At 10.1% G+C, this 9906-nt stretch overlaps 1 protein-coding gene across 1 annotated transcript, besides 33 other annotated features; it reads left to right on the top strand. All coding sequences in view use genetic code 6, as the record gives it.

Moving 5' to 3' along the window:
• Positions 1 to 239: 239 nt before the first annotated feature.
• Positions 240 to 265: a microsatellite.
• Positions 266 to 867: 602 nt separating this feature from the next.
• Positions 868 to 983: a microsatellite.
• Positions 984 to 2600: 1617 nt separating this feature from the next.
• Positions 2601 to 2662: a microsatellite.
• Positions 2663 to 2839: 177 nt separating this feature from the next.
• Positions 2840 to 2917: a microsatellite.
• Positions 2918 to 2937: 20 nt separating this feature from the next.
• IMG5_066340 (hypothetical protein) lies at positions 2938 to 6668 on the top strand (the record flags this gene model as incomplete). The annotated part of the gene is made up of 2 exons (XM_004036870.1): positions 2938 to 3734; positions 6407 to 6668. 2 exons carry the CDS (start codon positions 2938 to 2940, stop codon positions 6666 to 6668), a joined length of 1059 nt encoding a protein of 352 aa, XP_004036918.1.
• Positions 3059 to 3107: a microsatellite.
• Positions 3146 to 3187: a microsatellite.
• Positions 3533 to 3577: a microsatellite.
• Positions 3568 to 3633: a microsatellite.
• Positions 4017 to 4074: a microsatellite.
• Positions 4585 to 4654: a microsatellite.
• Positions 4730 to 4773: a microsatellite.
• Positions 5226 to 5265: a microsatellite.
• Positions 5228 to 5265: a microsatellite.
• Positions 5503 to 5582: a microsatellite.
• Positions 5518 to 5591: a microsatellite.
• Positions 6122 to 6154: a microsatellite.
• Positions 6398 to 6458: a microsatellite.
• Positions 6445 to 6538: a microsatellite.
• Positions 6451 to 6598: a microsatellite.
• Positions 6469 to 6608: a microsatellite.
• Positions 6618 to 6725: a microsatellite.
• Positions 6700 to 6776: a microsatellite.
• Positions 6777 to 6832: 56 nt separating this feature from the next.
• Positions 6833 to 6888: a microsatellite.
• Positions 6859 to 6922: a microsatellite.
• Positions 6859 to 6924: a microsatellite.
• Positions 6877 to 6922: a microsatellite.
• Positions 6879 to 6921: a microsatellite.
• Positions 6925 to 8198: 1274 nt separating the features above from the next.
• Positions 8199 to 8240: a microsatellite.
• Positions 8199 to 8246: a microsatellite.
• Positions 8247 to 8928: 682 nt separating this feature from the next.
• Positions 8929 to 8979: a microsatellite.
• Positions 8980 to 9077: 98 nt separating this feature from the next.
• Positions 9078 to 9117: a microsatellite.
• Positions 9118 to 9848: 731 nt separating this feature from the next.
• Positions 9849 to 9895: a microsatellite.
• Positions 9852 to 9895: a microsatellite.
• Positions 9896 to 9906: the final 11 nt, after the last annotated feature.

Raw genomic sequence — 9906 nt, 5'->3', positions numbered from 1 at the left:
TTGTAAAATAATCATAAGATTTTATTAATAAAATTAAAAATAGAACGTAAAATGATTAATAAATCTACTAATTTAAATAAATATATATCCTTAATAATAAAGAGCAACGTAAGCACCTTCTCTAAATAAATTAAAAAAAAAAACTTTCTCTAAATAAATTAAACATATAAATAGAATGTAATTGTTAAATTTAAATCTTTTTTAATTAAATTTATTAAAAAATTTAGTGCGTAAATCTTTTAATAAATTAATTAATAAATTAATTTTAGAAATGCGTAAATTCTTCATATATTATCTTATTTTTAATGAATTTAAATAAAAGACAGTAAATTTATATCTTTACAGTTTTATTTCATTTTTTTATTTATTTAAAATAGAATGTTTATTTATAAATTACTTTATAATGATTGATACATAATTTTTAAAATAGAGTTTATATGAAAAATATGTATAATAATAATAATTATCTTATTTAAAATTTATAAACTATATATAAACTTTTAATTTTTCATATTAAAATATACATATATACTTCAATTAAAAGACAATAAAATTAGATTCATTATATAAAAAAAAAATATTATATTTTATTTATATTATTTTACTATTAAATAGATAGTTGTATTTAAATTTTTATTAGTTTTTCTTATTTAATAAACTTAATATAGCAAGTAATTTTCTATACTTTTACTTTATTAATTTTAATGAACATTTTGCGATAAAAAGAATGTAAATTTTTTAAGCATTAACTTTTAATAATATTTTTTTAAAAATTAGGGAGTAAATATTAAATTATAAATTAATAATTAATAATAATCATAATAATTAAAAAAGAATGTCAATATATAATTAATTTATTTATACGACTATTTATTAATAAAGATAAAAAAAGTAAATCATAATTAATGTTATATTTTATTTATAAATGTATTATAATAGATGGAAAAAGTAAATAATAATGATTATAATTTATTTATTTATTACATCATATAGTTAGTAAAATTTAATAATTTTATATCTTTAATAAATTTTTTAAATTTTTTAGTGTGTATAATATTATTATTTCAAGTGTATATAATTATTTTTGGATATAATAAGAACGTAAGAATTATTTTTAATTATGTTATTATTAACTTATTTTATATATTATAGGGAGTATTAATATATTTAATTAAATTTATGATTAAAATATTAAAAGCTTGTATTTTCTCATTATTTTATATAAATATGAGCTTTAAAATCATAATATAGAAAGTTAAAATTATTTTTGTATTTCTATTAATTTAAAATAGGATGTAATATTATTTTATATTTTTAATAATACTTTTTTTAATTTTAAATTATAAATAGGAAGTATTTTTTGATTATTATAATTATGTTAATATATACATAAATGAAATTAGTGTGTAAAATTATATGATCATAATTTTTTTTTTCAATTTGTTTAAAAGGAGGAAGTAATTTATAATTTATAAAAAAATATATAACAAATTTATAAAATGTTTTTATATAACTTAAAAAATAATATTTATAATTTCTAATATTTTCTTTTTATTATAACATAATATATTTTTTAATATTATTTTAAAAGTAATACAAGGTATGTATAATAGTTAGTGTATATTAATTTTTAATAATCATCTTTATAAAGGTTTAAAATTTAATCATAAAAGAAAATTTATATTATTATTACAATATAATTTACAAACTTAATACAGACGGAAAATAAAAAGTAATTTTATAGGAATATTATATTCATTTAATAAAATTGAAAAAGATGAAAATTAGAGTGAGCATGCAGAAAAATATTAAATATATATATACATTTATTTAATTATATAAAAAAATTAAAAATCAAAAAATTTTAATATTTCTATTTAAATATAGTAAATTATCATAATATGAATAAAATGTTATTAAATTTAGTAAAAAAAATAAAAAATCCTAAGTGCATATTTCAAACAAAGTAAAATATTTTTATATCAAAAAAAAAAAAAATTATATTTATTCTTCATGTTTTTATTTTAAATTTCAATTAATAGAATAAATAAATTAATTTTATAAAATTTTTCTTTTAACTTTCTTTAAAATACTTGAAAATATCCATTTAAAATTTAAAATATAAAATTTATATTATCATATTATTTTAAGTATATTTTAAAATATAATTAATTATGTTCTATTTTTAAGTAATTTTTTGGTAAAAATAAAAAATGTATTTTCTAAAAATATAATACTTTAATAAATAAGAGATATTTTGATAAATAAGAAAAGAATAAATTATAACGAAAAAAAATATATATTTATTCATATTATAATAAATAATAAAATTTTTTGGATATTAAAAAATTAAAATAAGTTTTATAAAATAAATATATATAAGTGATTTTTTATAATATTCGAATATTATAAGTATCATTATAATGATTTGTTATGAATATGTATATATTTTTTAATAAATTTAATGAAAAAATTAACTTTATACAATAAAGATTTATAAATAACAAAAATAAAATAAATAAAATAGGTCTAAAAATAATTTTTTAATAAAGTTTGATTATTTGTTTATATATGTAGTCTTATATTTATTTAATTTGATTTATTTTAATTGATTAAACTATAAAAAAATATTTTATTGATTATAATTAATTAAAAAATATTTAGAATTTTATTTAAAAGGCAGTAGCTATAAATTAATTATATTATTTTTTAAAAAAATTATTTAAATATTTAAATTACTATAACATTAATATAACATTATTTTTAAGAATTTAGTTATATATTAATAATAAAAAAATATAAAATATTTTAAAAGTTAATAAATACATATTATAATGTCAATATAAAATTAAAATTAAAAATAAATAATATTTATTTATATTTTAAAATAAATTAATATAAAATACTTTTTAAAATATAAATTTATAAACCATTTATATGTATTACAATGTTTGTAACTATTAAATAAAATATTTATTTAATAAATTTATAAAAAAGATAAAAAAAATTTTAGCAAAATATATATCTTTTTTTTATTAATTAATATTATTAATTGAAGATAATATTAAAAAATAAATAATAATAAAAATTATAAATAAAATATAAATGTTATTTAATATATAATTTTTTACTTAATAATATTAAAATATATATATATATATATTTATTTATATATATATATATATATGCTAATAAATAATTTACTATAATCTTGTAAATTAAATACTAGTAATCTATTATTCATTATAATAATAAAACAATAAATTAAAACAAAAATTTTCAATAATATTTTATTTAGATATTTAAATTCAAAACTATCAACTCAAATAATACGATTTAATTAATACAATTTCTCAAATATGTATTAACAATATGTATACCTTTTTTCTTTAAGACTGCTAAACTATATTATTCAAAAAGCAAAAACCAATGTCTAATTATATAAATAGGAAATTGGTTTAAAAAAATTATTTATTTTTGTACATAAATTTAAAGGTTTTAAATTTGCATTATTAAATATTAATAAAATATTATAATTTAGAATATAAAAAAATAATTTAAAATATTTAATAATAATAATAATAATAATAATAATAATATTAGTAATTAAGACTATTAAAATAATAATAATAAGTAAGAATATTCTTTATATAATATAGGTCCCCCAAAATATTCGGAATCATCCACAAACTATATAATTTACCTTTCGTTTTCGAATAAATTAATAATAAAAAGTCTATTTATTCAGAAAATAATTTAGATCTTAATTTATATTATAATAAAATGATAATAATAATCCTCATTTTAATTTAAAATAAAATTCTTAAAACTAAATAATATAATAGCAATAATAATAAATATAATTTTCTCATATCTAAAAACTTCCTTAATAAAATAAAAACTCCTTATAATAAATTTTTTAAAATAATAAATATTAACCCTTTTATTTTAAAATAAAATAAAATCATTAAAATTAAATACATCAAATTTTAATATAATAAAAACTCAAAATAACCCTTAAAAAATTATAGAAACTCTTACGAAGTTAAATAAACTCTTACAAAATTAAAGAAATCATTTAAAATAAAAGAATTCCTTTTTAAGATTATAACGAGTAAATTCTTATTGTAAAAGGGAGGGAATATATATTAATATTAAAAAATAAAATATAAGATTTTAATAATTATTTTAAAAATTAAAATAAGAAAATAATGATTTGAACAAAAAAAATAAACAAATAATAAAAAATATACATAAATTAAAAATTAGAATATAATTTGATATAAAAAGAAAAATAATTATATAGATAATATTAATAAATTTATGAATATAAATAAAAAAATTTAACTTTTTATTAATATTATATATTTTATATGGTTTTTCTCCTAATAATAATTCTAGAATATATTTTTATTAAAATAAATAGAGAGCCTAAAAGTAGAAAAATGACTCCTTTATGATAAAACAAAAGAAAATTAGTCGAATTATCTTCTAAAAATCAAGAAATAGTTTAAAAAAAGCAATAAATTTGTCATTTTAAAAACAGTTATTAATCTTAATAAGATAAAATCTAAAAACTTAATTAAAATTAATATATAATTTATAAAAAATGATAAAGAAAAATTATAATATTTTATAAAAAAATAAAAAAAATATCATTATAATAATAAATATCTTTTATAATTTAACTAATTTTTATATATGATATAACTTAATATAATAATAATACAAAAATTCATATAGATTTATTAAAAAATATATATAATTTTTTAATTATATATTGGTTTTTAGGAATACTTTATATATTTTTTATTATCAAGTTTAACTTTTTATAATGTATGAAATAAACAAATTCACTTTTTATGTGTGTTTATAGGACTGTATTATTTTTTATAAGAGTTTTATAATTATGAATGTATTCTATTGTAATAAAAAAAATTATTAAAAATTTAATAATAATAAAAAAAAGTAATAAAAAGTTCATTTATAAAAGAATGTATTTATTTATAAAAATAAACTTAACATTTTTTTTTATAATCTTAATTTTCAAATAAGTTATATATATATTATATTTAATATAAATTTTATTTTATGGTAACATTTATTTCAATCATATTATGTATTTGTATAAGATTAAATTAATTTTTAGATTAAAAGAATACTAATTATAAAAATATCTTTCTAAAAATAAATTATAAATAATTTTTTATTAAAAAAAATATGTATATTTTTATTTTATAATTTATTTATATTTTAAATTTTTTAAGATTTTTTTTTTTTTATTAAGATTTTTAAAAAATGGTTAGTAATTTTACTATTTAAATATTTAAATTATTTTTAATCTTAATTTAAGATTATATTTTTATTTTGAAACTTAAATTATAGAAAAAATATAAAAATAAAATATCTTTGAATAAAAATAAATTATTTATAATAATTAAAAAAAAATATCTTTCTTATCTAAATAAAAATAAAAAAAATATATTTAAATTTTGTTATATATTTTTCTTTTATTTGATTTTTAATTTTTTTTTTTATTATTATTAAATATTTCGAATTTTTATTTTTTATTTTATTTGATTATAATATTTTCTTTATAATAACTTTTTTATAAAAAACATAATTCATTTTCATTTTAGTTATTTAAATTATAAATAGATTTTAGAATAAAATATAATTCTATAAAATATTTATTTTTATTAAAACTAGATTTTTTTTTTAATTTCTAATGTATTTTTGGTTATGATTCGTAATTTTATATATTTTTGTCAATATTTTTTTATAAAAATATCTTTCTATAATAATAATTATATTTTATTAATCAATTTTTTTATGTTAATTTGTTTATTTATTTTAGGTTATAATTTGTATTTATATTTATATATTTTATATAATTATTTTGTTAAAAATACTATTTCTTTTAATTTAAATAGGAAATATTATATATAAAAAAATATTCCTTATATAAATTAATTAATATAAAATAATACTATTTTATTTTTATAAAAAAATTCTAATTTTACGTAATAATAAAATATTAAAAGAAACATTAATTTTTATTTTATTTAAATTTGTTTATTTTTTGTTTATGCTATATTTTTTATTTAATTATATATTTATATTTTTTTTAATTAATTTTTTTTTTTTTTAATTTGTGATTATATTTTGGCTAAAAATTATTCTATATTACTTTTTATATTTTATAAAAATCATTCTAAGAAATAGTTTTTTTTAAAGCTAAAATTACCTTTATGTATGAAAATAAAATAAAATATTTTTCTTTAAGAATAAATATAAAATAATTATAAACCTACTTTTTAAAAAAAACTAAAAAAATGAATAAATTCATAAAAATACTAAAATTATTACTATTAATAATATTAATAAAATAATCGTAATAATAAAGTAAATCATAATCAAAATAAATCACAATGAAAATAAATCATAAACAAAATAAAAAAATTAAAAAATAATAAAAATAATAATAAAAATAATAAAAATAATAAAAATATAAATAATAATAATATAATAAAAATAATATAATAATAATAATAATAATAATAATAATATATAATAATAATAATAATATATATAAAAAATATTAATAAATTATATAAAATTTTTTTATTATAATAGTTTTTTTAATTTATTTTATTATATTAAATTGATTAATTTTTTTATTATTATTTTTTAATTATATATATTTACATAATTTTTTTAATTTAAAATTAAAAATTATATTTTCATTTAATTTTCTATAATTTTAAATATAAAAAAAGCAACACTATACTTTAAATTTCATTAGAATTATCTTCAATATTTAATATATCTTTATATATTTTTTTTTCAAATAAATACTTTTATTTTATATATATATTTTTATTTTATTTGTTTTTATTTATTTTTGTTTTATTTTTATTTTATAATAATTCTATTTACAGTATCTGAGATATTAATACACTTAAATAATATATTATTAAAAAAATCAAATAATAATTATTTGATAAATATAATTTTCTTTCTTTTATATGATAATTTAAAAACTTATATACATTACGTATAAATAAATTTTTATTTTAATATTTTTCAAATTATTTTAATTAATTAAACTAATCAATATATATTTAATATAATTAAAAATTATAAAAACTAATAGCTTTTTAAATTATATAGCTAATATATTAATTTAAGAAAGTTTATAATAATATATATAAGCTTTATGTTATAAATCATTTTAAATAAATTTTAAATAAAAAATTGAAAATATTTATATTTGAAAATTAAAATCAAAATACTCTTTTAGCATATAGAGAGAAATTTTAACTCTTTGAAAAATTTAAAAGAAAAATAAGCTTGTAAAAATAAAATAACTTTAATATTTAAATTATGATGAAATAGTTAATAAAATAAGTTTAAGAAGAAGAAAAATTAAAAAATTAATATAAAAAAAATTAGAAAGATTTAAAATTACTTAAAAATAAAAAATATATATATATTTTTAAAATTAAATACTTATCATTTATATATAGATATTATAAAAAAATCTAATTTTAGTTTAATTATATATAATATATATTAAAAGTATGTAATATTTTAAGATAATATGTATATGTTTGATAAAATTGTTGATTTATATTTAGAGTTTATTTTAGATAAAGAGATTTTTAATAAACAAAATAATTATTATTTTATTTCTAAAAATTAATTACAAAAAATAAATTTTTAATAATTGCATTCAGAGAAACATTTGAATTAATGAAAATAAATATGATTGTCTAATTAAATTTTAAAATTAATCAATTCAAATTTAAGAAGAAATTAAAAATAAAGTATTTTTATTTATTCTTTTTTATATAAACACATTTTTTTTGTTTAAAATTATAATAATAATGAAAAGGTTGAATACAGTAAAAAAGTATAATAAATTGCCAGAAAATTATTAGCAAAATTTAATTAATAGTAAAATATAATAATTTAAACAATAGAATCTAATATAATCCTTAATAAAAAGTAATAAATATTATTTATACATTATATTTTTTTAAACAAAAAATATAAAAGTGTAGTAAAAACATTAAATATTAATTATCAATTTAGAAATAAATTTTTAAAAAAATTAAATTAATTATATTTAAAAAAAATTAAATTTTTGAAAATAGAAATCTAATAGCCTTGTAAAAAAAACTAAAATAAATCATTATATTTATTAATTTATATATATTTAAATATTTAATATATTTTTTAATAGAAATGTGAAAACTTTAACAGTAAAAATTCTATATTTGGTTAAAAAGTTTTATATGGTTTTAATTTGAATAAAAAAATACATGAAAATATTATAAAAATATCTTAAAAATAAGATATGAGTACATTTTAAAAAATAAAATATTTTCTTCAATTTTTTTATTTTATTTAATTAATAAAATTAATATTTTATAATTATCATAGATAAAAAAATAAATCATAAATAAATATTATAAAAATAAAAATAAAATATAAATTCTAATAAAAGAAAATATATATATATATGATAAAAATTAAATTAGATTTTAAATAAAGTTGAAAATAAATAATTAGAATGATTTTATTAAAAATAAATAGAATAATAATATTAATTTTAAAATAATTAGCAAATCTTAAGATTGTAATTTATATATTTTAGTAGATAATTCTTATTAATTTAAATTTGCATAATATTTTAAATTTTATATAGTAATAATAATTATTATTATTTATATTTTACTTTTTATTAAAACAAATAACATTATAAAATAATTTAAAATTTAGTATTCATTATTAATCTTAATCTTTTAATATTATATATGGGATCGCAGTGCCTATACTATATTTTCATAATAAGAGATATTTCTATAAAGTTAATAATTTAAATTATTTTAAATTTATAATTTACTAATACTTTCAAATTTAAATATATAATTATTATTATATTTATAACAATTAATTAATATATAACATTAAGTATTGAACTTATAAAATTAAGACCTTATTTGTAAAAAATGTTTTATTATTTATTTCATTAGTGTATATTAAATTGAAAAAGATTTACGAAAATTGTATTATAATATTTATTTTATAATATTTTTTTATTTATTTTTTCTGTTTTTATTTTAACAAAAAACAATCAATACTAAATCAAAAAAATGCTATAATTATATTTTTATACAAAAAAATTAATAAAAATATAATTCGTAAAAAATACTAAGGCGCAAAAGTTAAATAAAAATATATCAATAGAATTTTAAAATTTATTTAAATGCAAAATACAAAAGTAAGTTATAAGACATAAGATATTTAATATAAAAATAGCTAATTGTTAATAATAAAACAAAAGTAATGATATAATAGTTGCATATAATCAATATTTAATAAAATTAATTAATAAAAAGAAAGTGGATAAATAAAAATATTAATATATTTTTATATATTCAATAAATATTAACTTAAAAATTTTATTTTAATTAAATTATTTTATATTTTAAATCTGTTTTTTAAAAAATAAGTTTAGTAAAAAAAAAAATATTCATAATGATTATTTTATAGGATTTTTTTAATGAAATAAATATTTTATGCCTAAGATTTTTAGAAAATTAAAAATATAAAAAAAAAGAAAAATTTAAATTAATTATATGTTATTTTAAATATTTTTTTTTTTAAATTTATAAATTTTTTAAGGCTTTAAAATTATTATTTAGATATCAAAAAATTATAAATAAATGAATGGAATAAAAATAAATATTTAAGAAAATTAAAATGAATAATAAACTAAATAAAATCTAAAAAAAAAAAAAAAAAATTTAAAATAAAATTTTTATAGAAGATAATAAATTAATAATATATAAAAAGTAAAAATAAAAAAAAAAAAATAATAAAAAAATATAGATATAT

Source organism: Ichthyophthirius multifiliis, assembly GCF_000220395.1.
Source record: "Ichthyophthirius multifiliis unplaced genomic scaffold scaff_1120509250331, whole genome shotgun sequence".
Classification (NCBI taxonomy): domain Eukaryota; phylum Ciliophora; class Oligohymenophorea; order Hymenostomatida; genus Ichthyophthirius; species Ichthyophthirius multifiliis.
This window is presented reverse-complemented; position numbering and strand designations above follow the sequence as displayed.